General features: G+C 44.3%; 1 protein-coding gene across 11 annotated transcripts in view; it reads left to right on the plus strand.

The window, feature by feature from the left end:
* The window catches only part of Dnajc6 (DnaJ heat shock protein family (Hsp40) member C6), a 164,790-nt gene that overhangs the window by 131,579 nt on the left and 11,815 nt on the right, over nucleotides 1-21,396 (plus strand). For all 11 annotated transcript variants that reach the window (XM_015990955.3, XM_015990954.3, XM_076564574.1 and 8 more), the window contains 10 exons: nucleotides 1,829-1,962; nucleotides 3,562-3,756; nucleotides 4,874-4,991; nucleotides 6,144-6,223; nucleotides 7,039-7,232; nucleotides 7,341-7,421; nucleotides 9,493-9,924; nucleotides 14,119-14,253; nucleotides 16,465-16,533; nucleotides 18,766-18,885. In XM_015990955.3, the coding sequence (XP_015846441.2) occupies nucleotides 1,829-1,962; nucleotides 3,562-3,756; nucleotides 4,874-4,991; nucleotides 6,144-6,223; nucleotides 7,039-7,232; nucleotides 7,341-7,421; nucleotides 9,493-9,924; nucleotides 14,119-14,253; nucleotides 16,465-16,533; nucleotides 18,766-18,885 (1,558 nt within the window). The remainder of the gene's footprint in view (nucleotides 1-1,828; nucleotides 1,963-3,561; nucleotides 3,757-4,873; nucleotides 4,992-6,143; nucleotides 6,224-7,038; nucleotides 7,233-7,340; nucleotides 7,422-9,492; nucleotides 9,925-14,118; nucleotides 14,254-16,464; nucleotides 16,534-18,765; nucleotides 18,886-21,396) is intronic.

The following is a 21,396-nucleotide window of genomic DNA, read 5'->3' on the forward strand; positions in this document are numbered from 1 at the left end:
CCTTCCTTCCTTCCTTCCTTCCTTCCTTTCTTTTTTTAGATTTTTGAGACAGGGTTTCTCTGTGTAGCTTTGCGCCTTTCTTGGAGCTCACTTGGTAGCCCAGGCTGGCCTCGAACTCACAGAGATCCTCCTGGCTCTGCCTCCTGAGTGCTGGGATTAAAGGCATGCGCCACCACCTCCCTGCCTACTTTCTTATGGCACCCAGGACCACCAGCCCACAGGTGGCATCACTCAAAGTGTGCTGGGTCCTCCCATATCAACCATTAATCAAGAAAATTGCTCCACAGGCTTGTCCACGGGCCAGTCTGGTGGGGGACATTTTCTCAGTTGAGGTTTCTGCTTCCCAAATGACTAACTTCTGTAAACTGACATAAAACTAACCAGCCCATATGAGTTTAGCAGATCATTTGAGAAAGTACTAGGTGTTGGGGGACTACAAAGGTCAATGCGATCACGTACTGTGACATGAGACATTTGTGCTAGTGTGGCCTGGATTTGGGTTAATCAAAGTAGAGTGTCCACACTGAGGCAAGTCGTGTTTCTTCTCCAGTTTGACCAGAACTCATTCTATGTCTTGCTTTTGTGTGGGCAGTACACTGAAGACTGATATGTTGGGTATGTTCAGAGATGTGCATTCCAAATGATAACGTCTTTTAGAATGGAATTCCAACGCAGGAAGAATTGCAGGGATTGAGCTGGCTCTAATCTGAAATCAGAAGTGCTGATGGAATGGGAAGGCATTTCAAATAGGTGAAGGGCTGCCTGAGGAAAAGGAGTGGGTTTCTTCCTTCCTGGAAGGAGGAATAAGGATAGGTTGACAAGAAGCAGTAGAAGAAAAGTTGAGTGTGGTGGCCCACACCTTTAATTCCTAGCACTTGGTGGACAGAGGTGCGTGGGTCTTTGAGTTGAGGCTAATGGGTTCTGTTTACACAGTAAGTTCCAACCAGGGCTACATAGTGAGACTGTCTGAAAAAAAAAAAAAAAAAAAACAAAGAGATCGTGGCGGAGCAGACTTTAACGCAAAACACATAATAGGAAACAGTTTGTAAACCGGTGTGAGCCACTTGAAGTTGAAGTGGCTTTTACTTATTCTAGGAGAGGCTTAGTTACCATCCATCAGCTGGGTTTCTGGATGTTGTAACAAGGGAAATCATAGACTGAGTGACTTAAATGGTAGAAAGTTTGTTTCTCATGGAGAATGTCGTAAGCCCAGCTCAGACTGTTTGCAGATCTAGTAGATCTGCCTCCTTCCCAGGTGGCACATACCTGTCCTCTCCCAGAAAGGGAGAGGACAGAGAAAGAATTCATAAGGGCCTGTCCCTCAAGACCTAATTATATAGAACCCCAATCTCCATTCCCAATGCCCTTACATTATGAATTAGTACTTCAATACATGAATTTCAGGAGGAGACAATCAGTTCATAATACATTGATTTGTACAATGAATGAAGTTTTTTGTATTAATGAATGTACAGTTTGGGTGGAACACATATACAGCATGTTCCACAGGTAGCATCTAACCCTGGGCTCTTCATTCCCACTATTCATTACACTACCTCGAGTCCAGCATTGTCTTAGTTCTCAGAAATCATATGAAAGTGGAATTTCTTTTGCTGAGCCTCTTGGGTGAACACAGGGTCAGTTTTATCCTAAGAAAAGTCGTTCCTTGCTGCTTTCTGATTTCACGTCTGGGACAGATTTTTGGTCTTGAACAATTCCGAAGTGAAAGGCATCCATAATTAGGGGGTGCCGCAGCTTTCTCTCTTCTCTGCAAGAGGCTTTCCCCAGATGTGATGCTTCTGACGAGTCTGTGGGTCTTCTTTGACAGGATGGACGGGCTGCGTCTTCAATTCTGGTTGGTGCTATGTTCATTTTCTGTAATCTCTACTCCACTCCTGGCCCTGCTGTTCGATTGCTCTACGCAAAGCGACCGGGAATTGGACTGTCCCCGTCCCACAGGAGGTACAGTGATGGAGGTGCAGGGCGTGGTTTAAGTGGTGCCCGGTACTGTGGAAGGTTGGCCTCATGGGAGCTCTCTTCTAATTTTTTTTTAATTGATCTGGTGTTATCCTGAACCTTGATGACAATTAAAATGGATGAGAATATTGAATTTCATGCAGGTTCATGAACCCTCACTTGAAAGTCTGTGATTTTAAAACTGAAAGAAAATTAAAAAAAAAAATGCTGTTTACTTAATGGAAAAAAAATAAAAAGGAAAGGTCATGACTGTTCCTAGGTATGGTGGAGGAGAAAGTTTATTGTAGATAAAAGGGAGAGGCAGAGACTTCTGGGAGAGCCCAGAGAGGCATGACCAGATTGAGGGGAGCCACGTGGGGAGAAGGGGAGGGAAATGAAGAAGAGAGAGGAGAACCAGGTGCAGCAGCCCAGAGGGCAAAGGTACTAAAGGGGCGGGTAACCCAAGTGGCTGTATTACATAGGGAAGAGCCTTTGGGGGAAGGACAGCTGAGCCCCTGGACTGGAGGATTCAAGGGGTAGCGGGTGGGGTATGCTGGCTATATCCTGTAACAGGTAAAGACTGAGGGATCCTGGGAGAACCTGGTGGCCTGGTCCTCTTTATATGTTACACAGGCACCTCAGCCATTTGTCCTGGGGTTGGGGACTTAACATTTACTCTCCTCCTTTAAGAGGAGAGGGAACATGAGTGAGAACCGGACCGAGAAAGCTACGCTAACTCCAGTCTAAAAATACCCACTGAATGTAGCCGCCTGACCATTCTCTCCAGTCTGAGCTTTATTAAGATGCAATGGTGATCATTGCATGAAAATGCAAAAATGTAGAGACAATATGTGTTTTAAAGCTGAGTTTTTCTCATGGCTGAGACATGGAGGTGTAATAGATAGGTATAGGTTATAATAATGTGAAGGTGGCTTTTAAAATGAAGCCCATTTTTAGGTAACTGGTTTATTTTCTTCCCTAGAGTTAGAATTAGTTTCTCTGTTCTTACTTAAATTTCATCTCCTCACTTCTTTGGATAAAATTCCCGATAATACATTCTAACGTTTACCCAAATGTTCCCTTTTGCTGCCATGCTTACTCTGCTAGATATACTAGGAATAGATGTCCACATATCGGGCTAGCGTTAACGCTTCTGACTAACACTCTGCTATCGGTCTGGCATGGCAATGGAAACAAGCTCTCTCATTTACAAAAAGATTTATTATTTTTATGTCATGTATATGGGTGTTTTGCCTACATGTATATATGTACTACACATACATGCCCCGGTGCCTGTGAGGCCAGAAGAGGGTGGCAGATCCTCTTGGACCTGAAGTTACAGAGTGGGTGAGCAGCCATACGGATGCTGGGAACCAAACCTGGGTCCTCTGCAAGAGCAGCAAGTGCTCTCAACCCCGGAGCCACGGCTCCAGCTCTGATGCACAAGCTTTCTTTATTGTCTGCATTCCCCTTTGGTGGTTAATGTTAGGGAATGTGCAGAATGCAGTTTTACTGTAATTTGATTTACAAAGACAAACTTCCCAGCAGAAATGGTTCAATCCTCCTGCTACAATGGGCCCACAGAATGGCGGTCTTCTGTTTCAGGTACTTGGGCTACATGTGCGACCTACTTGCAGACAAACCCTACCGCCCTCACTTCAAGCCACTGACGATCAAGGCAATCACTGTCAGCCCAATTCCCTTCTTCAATAAGCAGAGAAATGGGTGTCGCCCATACTGTGACGTACTGATCGGAGAAACTAAAATATATTCAACATGCACAGATTTTGAACGAATGAAGTAAGTCCCAATGTTTTCTCTCCTTGCATGCTTAATTCCTGTGTAAGTTGGATTCTTCCTGCTTATTACTGTGTGAATGTTTTTTTAAAGCCCAACATCAAAGATAAACACAGCTGAATCAAAGGGCTTTTCTCCTTTATATACAGTGGTACTGTGTTCTGAAGGATAGTGCTTGGGTGTCCAGATGATAGGGGTGGATGGTCACAGAGGACCTGGACATTTAAAAAGGAGACTCAGTGATTTGGATAGATGACTGTCCTAGTTACTTTTAAATTGATGTGACAAGACACCATGACCAAGGCAACTTAGAGAAAAAAGAGTTTACACGGGATTATGGTTTCAGATGGTGGAGTTCATGACCATCATGTGGGGAGGATGGGAACAGGCAGGCAGGCAGTGTGCTGGTATAGTAGCTGAGCGCTCACATCTTGACACTACAATCAGGAGGCAGACAGAGCCAACTGGAAATAGGGTGGGTTTTTGAATCCTCAAGCCTGATCCCAGTGATGCACCTCCTCCAATAAGGCCACACCTCCTCTAATAAGACCACACCTCCTAATCCTTCCCAAACAGTCCCACCCACGGGGAATCAACTACAATATATGAGCCAGTTGGGCCAAGTCTTGTTCAAACCACCACAATGATGATGTACTTAAAGTACTTATATGATCTGTAAAAAAGAGCATGTACCAATCGGAAGTCCTTGGGATTTAGGAGATAAGGGAGTGGCTGGTAACACAACCTAGACTTAGTTGGCAATAGATTAATCTAAGAGTCAGAATTCTAGACCCTGGGAGAGCATGATATGTCTCTTTCTATTCTGACCTTGGTTGAATTTTACTGAATAAGGCATGGTGATTTGAGGAAGACAAGATCTGTCTAGAAGTCCAGATGAGATGGAGAGAGAGGGCCTACATATGGTCAGTGCTCTACCAGCTCAGAAACACTCTGCATCCGGTCCACACTGGCTGCATTCCTACCTTTGCACAAGACAGGAAGCAGTTTCTTGGTCCAAGTCTGGGCAAACAGGTCCCTTAGAACCATAAAGGTGCATTCCTGTCTGTGATGGTACCAGACTGTGGACACTTTCATGGTCTATTCTGATCTCCATTTAAAGAGAGTACCGTGTCCAAGATGGGAAAATCTTCATCCCCCTGAACATCACAGCCCAAGGCGATGTCATTGTGTCCATGTACCACCTGCGGTCAACCATTGGGAGCCGGCTGCAGGCTAAGGTAAGCTTCAGGAGGATTCAGACTGTGAACCCACTGGAATTTGTAGTATGAGTATTGCTGGGTCTTTTCTCTATATCATTTTGGGCTTGATTGACTTGTGAGTGCTTTTAGTGCTGTGTTGAGGGGATCACTATAAAGTGAGGGATTTCAACTAAACGTGTATAGTTAAGAATTTTTCCCACCCGAGAGATGGCTCAGCAGGTCTTGCCACCAAGACTGATGACCTGAGTTTGATTCCCAGGATGCCTCCCCCAAATGCAGTGATTTTTAGTGTATCCAAAAGGTGTTGCTCCTGTTAGAATTCTCTTACTTAAGATTTTTTTTTTCATTAAAAGAAACCTTGACCCATTAGCAGTCACTAACCATCCCTCCTTTCCTACTTACCTTCTGACCACTATGGATCTTTTTTCCTACTTCTTCAGACTTTCTTATTTGGGAACATTTCATATAAATGGAGTCATACACTATGTGGCCTATTGTGGCTAGCTTTTTTCACTCAGTGTAATATCTTGGAGGTTTATTTGTGTTTTAGCATGTATCAGTATTTCATTCTTTTATATAGTTAGGTAGTGTTCCATTGAATGGATATACCCCATTTACTGATTCTCCATGTTTAGATTATTTCTACTCTTTGGTTGGTAGGAAAGATGTTGCAAGTAGTTATATCTTAATTAATCAAATATTTGCTAAGATCACATATTCCATCCATTGCCTAGGTGTTTTGGATTAGCAAAAGTAATATTGTATTCTTAGCTTTACAAAACTGACCTGAGGAGGGGCCGAGTCAAATATATATGAATATCCACTGCTGTATCAGAGGACAGAGGGGGTGCTGTCATTGGAACAGTTGTTTTTAGGTAGTGGTGGCCAGGCAGACTATGGAGGTGGGCCTTGAAGGATGAGTTTGTCGGGTTGGAGAAGGACACCCTGAGATGAAAGAATATATAAGGACATGGGACATCAGTGGGTTAGGAATTGACTTGCTCTTCTGGAGCAGAGAAACTAGAAATGAAGCTGGGAGTTCATTTAATATTCATATTCCACAAAGGATTGGATAAAGAAGCAATGGAAGGTACTGGCTCCCCAAACCCAATTTTTTGGTGCGGACTTCCTTTTTCTCCTACTTATCATGCTTCTTGCACATATTTTTAGGTGACCAACACACAGATATTCCAGCTCCAGTTTCATTCTGGATTTATACCACTGGACACAACGGTTTTAAAGTTCACTAAGTAAGTGCTGCATGGCCCGAGGTTGTTACCAGCATAGCCAGGAATCCCTGATTGTCTGTAGCAGCATGTTGCCACCTCCAAAGTCCCACACTTCGGACTGCTGAGCATGGCTTCACTGCACGGGGAAGCTGTGTGCATTTGAAATCCTTCAGTTGAGTATGGTTGGTCTTAAGAAGTGGATATGGATCACAGTGTTAACTAGAATGGCCTAAAGTTCCATGTTAGGGAACAAAGGATTATGACCTCGATCCCCTGTGTTCGTGGATGCTTACGCCCAACAGAAATGACAGTTTAATTCCTGGGATGGCATAAACAGTGGCCTCTCTTAAGGGGTGTCTGGCTATAGCACTGTGAAAGAGGTTCTGGGGAAACCAGCTGCACCAAATATTGACCTGAGGTTGCTATAACATACTGTGGCTGCAGATCTCAGGGTGTGACTGAATCTGGAGTGGTGGGTGGTTGCTGGATCCAGAGACAGGGAGCTATGAAGGATTCAGGGGTTCCGGCTGAGAAAGTAGCTTTGGGTCTGTCTCATTATTTTGATGACCCATTTAGCCATGCCAGTATATACTGGCCAGATTTATCAACCCTGCTTCTCACAGTGCTTTTATCAGTGTGTTTGGTAGCAGTCAAACGATTTGAGCAGGTACTGTTCCGTTTTCTCTAGATGAGGCAAGTAAAGCAAAGTAACACCTGGCTAGTGACTGAGTCTACCCAGAAGGGAGTTTCAAGCTGGACTCTTCAGCTTGAGCTGAGTCTCGTGCTGAGCATCCTGCTGACTGCTCTGCTTGTGCTGTTGTTTTTCTTTCCATCAGGCCTGAGTTGGATGCATGTGATGTACCAGAAAAATATCCTCAGCTGTTCCAAGTGACACTGGATATAGAAGTACAGCCCCAAGACAAAGTGATCGACTTAACTCCACCATGGGAGCACTATTGCACAAAGGATGTGAACCCCAGCATCCTCTTCTCCTCTCAGCAGGAACATCAGGATACTCTGGCCTTAGGAGGTATGAGTCATGGGCTGCTTTGGGTTTTCAGGGGGAGGCCTCTGCATTACTTACCGCATTGCTTTGTTTCCTGTGGTCGGCTGACGCTGGGTGGCTTTTGCCTTGCAGGTCAGGCTCCAGCAGATCTCCCTCCAGACCATCCCAGGAATCTTGGGCAAGGTGGCTTCTTTGCCTCCCTCTGTTGGCAAGGTATGGCAGAGCCTCTAAGTTAGGATGATTAGGTGATTGAGTGACTAAGTTGTTTAGTGGTTTTATTAAGACACTTCCTGAAGCAATCTCAATTCAAGTTTCCTTCCTCCCTTATTTCAGACCCTTCCCTTCATTTGTTTTTCAAATCAGGCAATTTGCCTGCTTTCAAGTCCACAAGTGCACAGAATGACCAGAAGGCCAATGGAGGCTAAATTCTCCTTTCTTTGTTTGCGCGATGTTTCCAAACCATATCTTCCAAAATTGATGAACTGCGATGTATGCTAAGATCTCTCTTTAGGCTGCTGACAACTGACAAAGACTAACAAAGAGTTCAGTTTCCTGCCTTCAGGCAGATATTCTCAAGACACAAAATTGAGTATTGTCTTAGCACTGCACCTCTAGCAAGGCAGGATGGGTCTTGCCCTGGCATGGTGAAGGAAGTCACCTGGCCTGTATCTCTGCTGGTTGCTTTAGCAATCATTAACCCAGACAGGGCTCTACCACTGTGCTGTTTTCTCCCACACCTGGTGGCATTTCCAGACCCCTTCTCCAGCTAGCACTTTACATTACTAGCACTTTATATTACTAGTACTTTACATTACTAGCACTTTATATTACTAGCACATTACATTACTAGCACTTTACATTACTAGCACTTTTTACATTACTAGCACTTTACATTACTAGTACTTTACATTACTAGCACTTTACATTACTAGCACTTTACATTACTAGCACTTTTTACATTACTAGCACTTTACATTACTAGTACTTTACATTACTAGTACTTTACATTACTAGCACATTATATTACTACATTACTTAAGGAGACAGCCATGGGCATTCTAGTTAGGTATGCTGGCCATTCTTACTTTGCAGAGGTTAGCTACAAAGTGTGCTACAGAATCGAATAGTCAAGACTTTAGATGTGAAGGGGGTGAGAATTCAGCTTCAGAGATGGCCTAGGCAACATTTTCTTGATTGACCTTCCTTGGATGTGTGAATGTAACACAGTATTCCTCCAGCCTGTAGATGTTTTCAGTGTTAGGCTATAAAATATTCGTCTGATTCCTTTGGGTGAAAAGGTTTGCTTACAGAATTTTCTTTTGAAAAATGCAATGGAAACTTCTCAGACTCGGAAGGCCAGCCAGAGGTAGCCTGCAGATGGATCATCAGCCTCTTCTTGGTCCTTACCTTGTGTCTTCTCACAGTAATGGCTCCTAATAAAACATTACTCTCACTTTCCCATTGTCATGTTAATATGCAGAAATAATTCCTGTACGGGGCTGTAGAGATAACTTAGTGGTTAAGAACACTTGAGGCTCTTACAGAAGACCATCTATAACTCCAATCGCAGGGGATCTGATGTCCTCTTCTGGCCTCCAGAGGCGCACACATGGTACACAGACATTTGTACAGTCACTCACATGTAAAATCTTTTTTTTTTTTTTTTTTTTTTCGAGACAGGGTTTCTCTGTGAAGCTTTGCACCTTTTCTGGGACTCACTTGGTAGCCCAGGCTGGCCTTGAACTCACAGAGATCCGCCTGCCTCTGCCTCACGGGTGCTGGGATTAAAGGCGTGTGCCACCACCGCCCTGCCTACTGTCCTTTTCTGTGGCACCCCACATAGTGTCTGGAAATCAGCATTGAGGTGCTACTTGCTATTGATTTGAGTTCTTTTTATTACCATCTCATGTCATTATTACAGCAGCCTGAGCACTGTGTAGTATTTATTACCCCTGTTTTGCTGAAGAAGAAACCAAGACACCAAGAAGAAAAGTTACTTGCTCAGGGTTGCGCCACCAGTGAGGGGTGGGCTGCGTTCCATCCTTAGGCTGCCGGGACCCAGAGTTTTTCCTCTTCGTGTTTATGTTATATTGCCTTGCAGATGTTGAACAAATAGCTGAGAATGATCTGAAATCAAACAGTTATTGCATTGGCAGGGTTCTGAAAGCACTGTTTGCTCGGGGCTGGTAGATCTTCTCTTTCTGGAACAATGTACTCGTAGCAAACCTCGCTTGTCCCAGCCGTCCGTCCTCCAATCATTTATTTGCACATTGGCCTTTCTTAGATCAGAAATCAGAGAAGTCGTTCTGTGAGGAGGACCACGCTGCCCTGGTGAATCAGGAAAGTGAGCAGTCGGACGATGAACTACTGACCCTCTCAAGCCCACACGGAAATGCCAACGGGGACAGGCCTCACGGAGCCAAGAAGCCCAGCAAGGAGCAGGAGCCAGCGGCCCCTCCTCCTCCGGAAGAAGTGGACCTTCTGGGCCTGGAAGGGTCTGATGTGAGCACGAACTTCTCTCCGCTGGCAGCTCCTCCCAGCAATTCTGAACTGCTGAGTGACCTGTTTGGGGGTGGAGGTGCCACAGGTCCTGCCCAGGCGGGGCAGGCTGGGGTAGAAGACGTGTTTCATCCCAGTGGACCTGCGTCTGCGCAGTCCACACCACGCCGCGCTGCCGCCTCCGCCTCTGCTTCGCCAACCCTAAGAGTGGGAGAAGGTAATCTTCCCATATTTCTGTTATCTCAGATTTCAGGAATAACTTGGGCCAAGCACGTAGAGCTCAAATGTTTTCGTAAGCAGAACTTTCCTGATTTCTTGGAAAGTTCCTTGGGAGGTCATAAGGAAGTTCCTTGGGAGATCAGAAGGAAAATACAAACATTGTCCTTTTTTGATATATTTGAACTCCATAGTTTTTTTTAATCTAAATTTTTTATTTTTTGAGGATTTCATCCGTGAGTACTGTATTTGCATCATTTCACCATCCCCCCAACTCCTCCCCTACCCCCTCATTCTCCTTTCAAAGTCATAATCTCTCATTTCTTAATTATTATTGCTACATCTATATCAACCTACTGAGTCCCTTTACTGTTGCTCATATGTGTTTAGGACTGACTGCTTGGTATTGGGTAACCTATCAGGGAGCTCATCCCTGGGGAAAAAAATAGAGTCTCCCTTGCTCCAACAGCCATTGGTTTTCTGTAGCTCTTCGTCAAGGGTTGGAGCCTTGTAAAATTCCCTCTGTCTGTGTTGGCATGTCCACTGATGTGGTCACTGTGAAGGTCTTGTTTAGCCAGCCATATTGTTGAGATGTCATGGGTGCAGCTTTCCTGTGACATCTAGAAGACACTATCTCGAAGCAGGCATTCGGATCCTCTGGCTTACCTCCATGCCCTTATTTCCTTTTCTTGGAGCTTAAGCCTTGAATCTGCTTTGGTTACTTCTGCTTGGAGATGGAGATGGATGAGCTGTTATTTACTACAGCAGCTGATGTTGGTGTGATACTCTTGCCACTTACCAGATATAGAATATATGATTAAACATGACTCAGTTCTTATAAAGATCAGTGCACAGATGCTATCGTTATCTCCACTTCATAGCTGAGGAAATAGAAGCTTCCAGTTTAATTAGCAGCATTTGTTCAAACAGCTGGGCATGGATGGAGCCAGGGTCCCAACTTGACCTGTGGACTCGGAGCTTTCCCTTAGACCTCCTGTAATACTTTCTTTGAATTATAGTTTTCTGGATATCCCTTTGCTGTATAGAGAAGTGTTTGGGTACATCAGAGTCTGCTTGAGGGGCCCAGGCCAGCAGCATGGTTGGTGAGAGGAGTGTGGCCGGTCTTTGTAAGGAGTCTGAGCCATACATACTTAGCTAGTTTCATTTAGCTAGTTTCACATGACACACCACCACAGACTTCCTCTTCCGGGTCAACCTTCCCTTTTCCCGGTCAGCCACAGCATTAACATTTGCAAGATGATGTAGCTGGGTCCCAGAGATTCATTACAGCTTCAAAATAACCAGCACAAACCAGCTACCGCTGTGACTGTCACCCTTAAGATGATGCTGCATCAGAAAGGGTAAAGAGATGAGTCTCAACCATCTAGGCTTGGGGGATGCTTTGGGAACCTTCCCGCATGCTAAGCCTTCACCTTCTCTGGAGGCTCTGGGCTGGTCTTGGCTTGTGAAGTTCTGCTGGATGCCTCTTTTGTGAGAAAGGGAATTAGAACCACAGAGTTCAGGTGCAGAGTTTCAGTTGGTGGTGGCTGGATGTGAACCCGGGAGCTTTGCATCCTACATCGTGGCTTTTCTGTGCTTTGCTTTCTTCCATCTGGTTCCTGTTTGTCAGGATGAATGAAAGGCCCGTCAGGGAAACAAGATCCCAAGATAGAAATCAGCAGTGTTCCATGGCTGAGTTTTAAGACAAGCTATCCTAAGGGTGTTTGATAATTTAACTCTTCATAGTCCCATACTGCTAGGTGTATTCATGCCAGAGCTGGAAGGCACTGTTGACATTAGTTAATTCTGCCTGTGAAATCATAGGTATGCTGTCTGAGTATACCCAGCTATTAATGGCAGACCTAGATGTAAGGCTTAAGTATTCTGTCCCTCCAAAAAGAAAGAGAACACCAATCCTAGAATTAATGGCTGCATTTGAATCACAGGACTAACACTTAACTATCTGGAGAGTCTGGTTAAAAATTTAATTTGGCTGGGTGTGGTGGTGCACACTTTTACCACAGCACTTGGGAGGCAGAGGCAGGTGGATCTCTGTGAGTTTGAGGCCAGCCTGGTCTACAGAGCAAGTTCTAGGACAGCCAGGTCTACCTAGTAAGTCCTTGTCTCAAAAACAAAACAAAACAATGAAAACCTTCTTAATTTGCTTAGTTGAGGATAATACCTGTGGGCATAATGGTAAAGACTAACTCTTGAGTTTTCAACTGTAGTATGCATGTTTCATCTTTGGTTATTAGAGAATTTCTACAACAAGGTGATATTAAAAGTGCTCCAGTCATCTAAGAAGTCTTTAGTGTCTTCTCCACTGGTTGGCTTCAACTAGAAACGGGTGGGCTTACCCCTTGTCTTCTTATAGTCATTCTGCAATCCCCAGAGTCCTTGTGTCGGAGAGGATGAGGTCTCCTGAATACTAAGTAGGGCAAGGGATGTGCATCCTGGACTACATTGTGGGTACTGCCACAACAGGCTGATCTGCTGCCCCTACCCCACAGGGGTTGAGAGAGCCTTGTGCCAGTGACGTCATAGCTGTAGACGTGTGAGCCCCACGCCCCACTGCCTCGTGACAGTGGGAAGTGTTTGTTCGCTGGTGTGGTTCTCGGGCTCTATTTCTAGAATGGGTCAGCCTCACTCCAGGAAGCAGGCTGTCGTCGGCTGGGTGCCTACAGATTTGGAAGTGACATCTCACTTTAGGTAGCTCAAGGAGGTTTTGTTCCTTGCTCTTGACAGTGAGAAATCCAAGGGCAGTTGTCTCCATGCAGCTCGGTGATGGGCAGGCATCTTGTTCATTTCATGACTGATGCTTGTGGGGATAATCTGGAGCCGGGAGCTGGAAGATTTGAACGTGAGTCTAGCGTAGTGTTTCCTGGACTTGAACAAGAGCAAGTTTCTGAACCTCAGTTTCCCCAGGGCCAAGTGAAGGTGACAGCACTTCTGTTTGCCAGGGAGAAACTGAGGACCACCCGAGGTCTTCTCCATAACACAGGAAGCTTCACTGTTACCGACAAGCAGGGCCTCTCATATTCCTAGCTTCCTCACAGCTTTCTCTAGCTCCCAGCAGGCTGTGGAGTCAGTGTTTTAGAAATGCTTGTGTCCCGTGGACTCGAGATTACAGCTTCGCTCACTGCTCTCATTTTATTCTGTTTTTAGCTTTCAAGTGAGCTGAAGGTCCCTTAAAAACAAAGTTAAAGAAAGACCTACTTAGTGGGATTGTCCTTTTCTTTTGAGATGGGTCTTACATAACTCAGGCTGAGCTTGAACTTCTGATCCTCCCATTTCCACCCTCTAAAAGCTAGAATTACAGGGATGTACCACTATGCCTAGTCTTCTGTGGTGCTGGGCGTTGACCCAGGCTTCATGTATGGTAGGTGAGTACTCTACAGATTGAGCTACATTCCTGGTCCTGTCGGTGGGGTTTTCCACTATTTGTCTTTATAGCAGCTCCCCCTGCCTGTTTTTCTCCCATTAATTCCTTTTACATGAGCACTCATTAGTCCCTGGACCCCTGTAGTCTATACCTGGTTTAGGCAGCCCACCGATTCATCTGTGTTGATCTTGTGTTCTCAGCTAGTCTGTAACTCGGATTTGCTGGTTCTATGTTAAGATTTTCAGAAGCTGGCTTGAGTAAAACAGCTTGCCACACAAGTGTCAGAACCTGAGTCCGAACTCCCAGAACCACATAAAAGCTGGACATGTAGTGTGAACATCTGTAATCCCAGCACTTCTATAGGAGATGGGAAGTAAAGGAAGACAACCGCAGAAGCTCCAGGCCAGCTAGCCTGATGGACGCAGCAGAAAAACAAGATGAGGACAGATACCTGCACTCTGTGGTGTGCTGCACACACACGCACGCACGCACGCACGCACGCACGCACGCACGCGCCCATACACATGCAGGATTTATTAAAGGTGCTTTAACTCTCATTTAGAATTAATGGCTTTCGAGTAAATAAATCCAGAGTCTTTCATCTACATGGGGGGGGGGGATAATTCCTGTCGTGTTGGGACTCACTGTTAGTTCTGGAGGAAGTTCTAAGTCTAGGAGGGGGTGAGGAAGGTCAAGAAGAGGCAAGCTTCAGCCTGGTCTTTCAAGTGCTTGGCAAGTTAATAGCCTTCAATCTCCATACAGCAATCACCTGGCAGGATCGAGAAATAAATGCATCCTTCCTTTGTTTTCTAGGTACCACCTTTGACCCTTTTGGAGCCCCTGCTAAGCCAGCGGGTCAGGATTTGCTGGGCTCCTTTCTGAACACGTCCAGTGCTTCTAGCGACCCCTTTCTGCAGCCCACGAGAAGTCCTTCCCCTACAGTGCATGGTAAGAAAGTGTTTTCTATGATGCTTAGTGGAGTAATGGAATGGTTTTCCACAAGACAATGCTAAGTACTGAGATGTGAATATAAAAAAAAAGTGTGTGTGTGTGTGTGTGTGTGTGTGTGTGTGTGTGTGTGTTTGCAAAAATTTTGGAAATTAATAATTTGTTAACATGCTAAAAACTCTTCAATTTCTTACCAGAAAGAGACTCATTTAACATTTAACTTGGTTTCACGATGGTCCTGAAACCAGTAGGCTGTGGATTTCTGCTTGTTTTTACACTAGAGCTGCATACCCAGAAGCAGAGGGTGTCATTAATTATAACCATTACTACTTTGTTTATCAGTGAAAAAGAGAAATGCTCCCACTTTTAATTAATTGGAAGTTATGTCCTAGTTGCAGAAATCTTTGAAATGTAAAAGAAAAAATGGGGCTATTACATTAGTAAAATATTATGTTAGCATTCCATGAAATTATCAATTGTCAGAGCAGAGTTTGGGACATGGTACATGGATGTGTGGGAGCACCTCTGTCTGATATGACAGCCACCAGATGTGCGTGGCTACAGAGCACTCGAAATGAGCACTCGAGATGTGGTTAGTCTGAATTGAAATGTGCTCCACATGTAAGGCAAACACCAGATTCCAACGTTTACTGCACATAAAAGAATGCAAGGTATCTTCACATTTTTATAACAGTCCCTCATTAGAATAAGATTTGGGTTATCTGCTCAATAAATTAACATCATATTTTACTGATTTAAGAATTCTGTTTTCCCACATTTCAAATGCAGGGGTGATGATTAATGTTACCATTATTTTCTCTTTTACATATAATTCAGGTAATCTATGAGCTCATAGTAGTTCCTTATTTCACCCCCAACATTAGAGCCAACATTGCGTACCCTGGTCATAGCCTGTGTAGACTCATTTACTCTACCCTGGTCATAGCCTGTGTAGACTCATTTACTCTACCCTGGTCATAGCCTGTGCAGACCCCATTAACTCTACCCTGGTCATAGCCTGTGTAGACCCCATTTACTCTACCCTGGTCATAACCTGGGACCTCGTTTCCCAGTTTTTCTCCTTTCTGTCTTCATTCCAGCCCTTTGGGTCTCTTCCTCCCACCCACCTCATTTTCATCCTGATAGATGTAAGACAAACATCAGAATGTAGAGGAAGCCAGATGGCAGATGTTGACAGAGCTCTCTACTTTTGGCCTTTTGTTCATGGGTTACTGTGGAGCCAGAGCAGAAAGGCAAGAGCCATCGTCCCTGATAATGGTGTGTGCTTTTTAATTAATTATCTGATAGGAAGGTACAGGATATGTTGACAGTAGGTAAATAAAACAGGTAACTAGGAAGCCCAGAGTGCTGATCCTGGTGCCTTGGGTCCTTTGTGTGGTTGTGTGTGTGTGTGTGTGTGTGTGTGTGTGTGTGTGTGTGTGTGTAGTGTGGTGTGTGTGTTTTCAATCCCACTTGTAACGCTAGTAGACTGAATTCTACTTGCTGATTTTTATGGTCAAAGTCTTAGGGAGATTCTTCCTTCAGTAGCACATTTCACTTCAGTCCCGCTTACAACTTCTTGAGAGGTCAGAATGATCTCTCTTGAAGCTCTAATGGGTTTCTTTTTGAGTGACAGTAGACACCTAACTGCCACCAGTATAGTGGGAGATAGTTTTTGCCCAATTAGTGTTCTGAACGGCTCATTCTTCTCAATCCATGCCACGGTTGAGGAGGAAACGAGATCCCAGTTCTGGGTGGTTCATGCGTTGAGGCCCTTGTCAGCACTAAGCTGGGTTGAGTTTAAGGATATCTTCCCTCTTTTTGCATAGCCTGGAATGTTAAGTACATTAGTGGGGTGCACGAAGATGAGTAAGACAATTCCCACATTCAAGGAACTCAGCATTAAATGAGGACAGACGTGCACAATGGTAATTCCAAGTGGGTGGTCATGGAGGTACCACAAAGGTGAGCCAGAGAATGAACAGAGAAAGCCTATGGTTTCTACCAAGCTCTCATGAGCATGCGCAGATGAAAGCAGAAACTATCCCTGTTGCAGAGTAGGGTAAAAGCCCAGGAGGAGGAATGGATCCATTAGATAGTGAGAAGCCATGCGAAGCCGTGCAGGCTAGAGAAGACAGCTTTGTCCTGCGCAAACTCAGGGAAGTGGGCTCTGAGCTGTCTTGTTCTCATTCATCTTCTCTCCGTTTGCAGCTTCCAGCACACCTGCTGTGAACATCCAGCCAGATGTTGCTGGAGGTTGGGACTGGCATGCCAAACCAGGTAAAGACTAGCAGGTTATTTTTTGTACACCAGTGACCAGTGGCAAATGCATGGTCCTTCATCCAAGATAAGGTGGATTCTTGGAATATTACAGTCCAATGTGTAGCTTGATTATTCCTAATGATCTGCATTGTAGCAGCACTTTTCCCAATGCACTTGATGACATGATATATATATATAATGTCATATTTTTATAAATATATAATATATACTACATATAGTTATATATATATATATATTTGTCTTATAAAGTTAAACTGCAAGTGTATTCGTATATATATTGTTTAACTTTACAAGACTCATCTGCAATATATATGTATCCACAGTAGAATTAGATGGGTCTGAATTGGTTCTACCACTTAGAATCTCCTGGATTCTTTCTTTTAGATAAGTCTCAGCTTCTGTTCTCTTATCTGAGAAATGGGGCTAACCATGCTTAGCCCACACAGCAGAGTAAGTATAAGTAAAGCAGTGTAGATGTATCCTCCCTCATTGTTCATGACTGAAACTTGACACCCACCAAGTGGTAGCTACCATGGCTTCCTTTCCCCAGCCCCATTTCCAATGAGTGTGACTGAATAGGTCCTCTACTAAGTGGAATGTCACAGCATCTGTGATTTTGTGAGTGGCTTATGTCATTTTAAAAAAAATGTCCCAAGGTGTATCCACATTGTAGTCCATAAGAACATTTCTTTCTTTTTAAGCCTAGCTCATATTTTGCTGTCCACATACACCACATTTTTTTTTCTGCCTTCCATTTTCAGTGGACGGGGATGATGTGCAATGACCATGGTCGTGTAATGTCTCCTTAAGGTCCTTATTTTAATTAATACCTTGGATATGTTCTCAGGAACGTGGTTGCTGAGACATGGTAGTTCTGCTTTTAGTTTGTGAAGAGCCTGCATGCTGTTGCCCACAGTAACTGTACCATTCTGCATCCCTGCCAGCAGTGTGCAAGGATCCCATTTCCTTCTCATTCTTACACTTTTTTGGGGGGACAGATCCTGACAGGTGTAAGATAATACCTCGTTTACTTGATTTGCATCTCCCCTAATAATTACTGACTGCAGTGATTTGAATAAGAATGACCTCTGCAGGCTTATATATTTGAATAGTTGGTCCCAGTTGATGGGACTGTTTGAGAAGGGGGTGGTGTGTCACTGGGAGTGGACATGTAGTTTCAGAACCCCACCCCATTCCCAGTTAGCTCTGTGCCCCATGGATAATATGTAAGCTCTGGTTTCTGCTTCAGCACTGTGCCTGTTCCTGTGCTCCCCACCATGGGACTGTGAGCCCCAATCAACGTTTTCTTCTGTGAGTTGCTGTGCCCCATCACAGCAGTAGAAAAGTCACTAAGACAGTGATGTGGAGGATCTTCGTATGTGTTGTGATCATTTGTAAATCTTCCTTGCAGAAATGTCCTTGGCCTATTTTTAAATCAAGTCATTTGTCAATTTATCATTAAGTTGTAGTCGCTTTATATATATTCTGGCTCAAACTCCCTATCAGAATAATGGTTGGCAATATTGTCCCCCATTGTATACTTCACTTTTTCCCCTCTGTGGACTATTTCCCTTGTCATACAGGCTTTTCTAGTTCAATTTGTCTACTTTTTGCTTTTATTACCTGCGACTTTGAATTTTTTTTTTCTTTAAGTTAAGGGGCTGGAGAGGTGGTTCAATGGTTAAGAACACTGTCTGCTCTTACAGTGGACTCAGGTTAGATTCCGGGCACCCACGTGGTGGCTCACAATGGTCTATAATTCTAGTTCCAGGGGATCTGACGCCCTCTGCTGGTCACTGTGGGTATTGCAGACACTTGGTGCACAGACGTACGTGCAGGCAAAACATCCATGCACATAAAATAAGATACTCATAAAAAAAATTTTAAGTCAAAAATGTTACAGTTGAAAGATGATAAGCAAGATCCCCAGGGTGGTGGGGAGAGTTCAGATCCAGCCTAACTTCAGATCTATGAAGAAAGAGAAAGCTGGGATGGGAGTGGTAAACATGGAAAATAACATGCATGGCCAGGGAAGAGCAGATGCCTGACCTTACTTCGGGTCACCACTCACCTAAATCAGAGTAATAGTATCTAGGGACTTCTCACATATTTCCAAACCCCATTCTAATTTGCCTTTAGGGGCAGCTGAGCAGGGGCTCTGAAACCCCGACTCTCAGCATCCTGCTTCAGGGAACTAGCTCATTTTCAATGGTCTCCATTCCTTTCCAGGGGGTTTTGGAATGGGAAGCAAGTCAGCTGCCAGCAGCCCGACAGGCTCATCACATGGCACCCCTACCCATCAGAGCAAGCCCCAGACTCTGGATCCCTTCGCCGACCTCGGCACACTGGGTATGAATTTACCGGATTAAGATCTGAATAGTACTTCATGCTAATGTCAGCTGAGGCGGGACAGAGGCCCAGCTCCACACTGATCCTATAGCAGCGCCAGACTTCTCTTAATCTTTCTGAGACCTCGACTCGGGTAAAACTGGATCCTTGGCCTCAATGCACAGTGGAATTGGAGTTTAAGCACCAGTGTTAAGGGAAAGGGAGGCACCGGGGAAGAAATTAAAACGTGCTAGAGAACGTGGGTGTGGGCATCTCAAAGTAGAGCCCCATGTGGTGTCTTAGCATTAGCGGGGTAGACTGTTTGGCTTTCTTTCAAGTTATATCTCGGAGGGTTGCTAGCAGCTTTTTTGTGTGTCCATTTCAACTAATGAGGTTATAGCTCCAGAGGTGCCCTGGATGGGATTATAATTTGATAAAAACAACACAACAACAACAACAAAAGCAGGAGCCACTAGGGTCACACACGGGGTTTAGAGCATGCACTTTTACCTACCGTAAAGGAGAATTTCTGGTGAGATTCATAGAAAAGTGAAGGTTTACCCCTGGGAAGAGAGAAAGGCTGTGGATAAATATTGTGTTAGAATTCTTCATTCTCAGCCCCAAACAAGCCAAATACAAAAGCAGTGGAGGGAAATAAGGGATTAAGATTGGGGCTTGCGGGGCGGTGGTGGCGCACACCTTTAATCCCAGCACTCGGGAGGCAGAGGCAGGCAGATCTCTGTGAGTTCGAGGCCAGCCTGGGCTACCAAGTGAGTTCCAGGAAAGGCGCAAAGCTACACAAGAGAAACCCTGTCTCAAAAAAACCATTAAAAAAAAAAAAAAGATTGGGGCATAAATTCATGAAAATAGAAATGAACAAATTAACAAATTAATACAAGAAATAAAGCAATGAAGAGAAGAATTGATAAATAAGATGGGCAGACGTTCACCGAGCTAAAGAGAAGACCCACATGGGTAAAATTAGAGATGAAAAAGGTAAATTACACTGGGTGGTGGTGGCACACGCCTTTAATCCCAGCACTCAGGAGGCAGAGGCAGGTGGTTCTCTGTGAGTTTGAGGCCAGCCTGGGCTACAGAGTGAGTTCCAGGAAAAGTGCAAAGCTACACAGAGAAACCCTGTCTCGAAAAACCAAAAAGAAAAGAAAAGATAAAGGGTAAATTACAATGGATATCAGTGAAGCTCATAAATTCATGAGGACATACTTTAAAAATGAGTATTCCATTAAATTGGAAACCCTAGAAGAAATGGTTGCACTTCTAGATCATTTGACCTAACAAAGTTAAATAAAGATGAAAAGCAGTTCAAGCAGCCCTGTAACAAACAAGAGAACTGAAGCAGCGATTAAATAAAAAAAAAAAAAAAAAAAAAAAAAAAGAATCTGCAACCGAGAAACTCCAGGCCCCAATGTATTCCTGGCTGAATGATACCAGAGCACTGCAGAGGAAAGAGTACCAACCCTGCTCAAAGCATCTGTAAAATTAAAAGAAAGGCCAGGTGGTGGTGGTGCACGTCTTTAATCCTAGCACTTGGGATGTGGGCAGGCAGATCTCTGTGAGTTCAAGGCCAGCCTGGTTTACAGAATGAGTTCGAAGACAGCCAGGGCTATAAGAGAAACAGTGTCTTGAAACGCCTCCCCCCCCCCCCCCCCCAAAAAAAAGGTACACATCCAGGAGTCAGTTTTATCCTGATACCTAAACCAGATGAAGTTACAACAACAACAACAGGAAATTACGGGCCAATCTCCCTGATGAAAATACTTGGAAACTGAATTCACACAAAAAACGATCATTTACCAATGATCAATTTAACTTCATTCCAGAAATGCTAGGACGGCTCAACATATGCAAATCAATAAATGTAATGCATCACATACATGGACCCAAGGACAGAATTCTTGACAAAACCTTTGATGATAGCTTTTGAAGAGCTAAGAATGAAGGGATCGAATCTTAACATAAAGTCTATAAAAGACAGACCTCTAGCCAGTGCTGAACGGAGGGGAAACTTCACAACCCTCTTCTCACACCCTGGCTTCTTAAATGTCTCTACTTTCTGTGGTATACAGCTTAGAAGTTTTAAGTGATTTTTTTCCCTACTAAAGTCACACAATGAACAGACACCAGTGAGAGCTATAAGCTAAAAGTTTGAATGAATCTTCTGAGAATAAGAAATCAGCATCCAAAAAATACAGCACTAACTCAGAAAAAAACAAAAGACAGAGGCCTCGAATGAACCAGTTCTAATACAAACACCAATGCCTAATTCCTCACTATGTATTCTGATGGAACTGGCCTACATGTGGCTTTGGTCGGGGAGGAAACCTTCTGAGTCCCAGGTGATCTCTTCTGGGATACACAGCGGCTAATGACCGAAGACGTTCACCTTTGATCTGAGATCACTTAAGCCGGAATCCAGGGACAGGAGAGGGCAGCAAACCTGTGGTATGGTTAGGTGTGGGTAGAGAAGGAGTCCAGTCAGAGGGGAGGGCTAAAATGACTGTTAGTGAGAAG

Source organism: Peromyscus maniculatus, chromosome 2 (assembly GCF_049852395.1).
Source record: "Peromyscus maniculatus bairdii isolate BWxNUB_F1_BW_parent chromosome 2, HU_Pman_BW_mat_3.1, whole genome shotgun sequence".
NCBI classification, from domain to species: domain Eukaryota; kingdom Metazoa; phylum Chordata; class Mammalia; order Rodentia; family Cricetidae; genus Peromyscus; species Peromyscus maniculatus.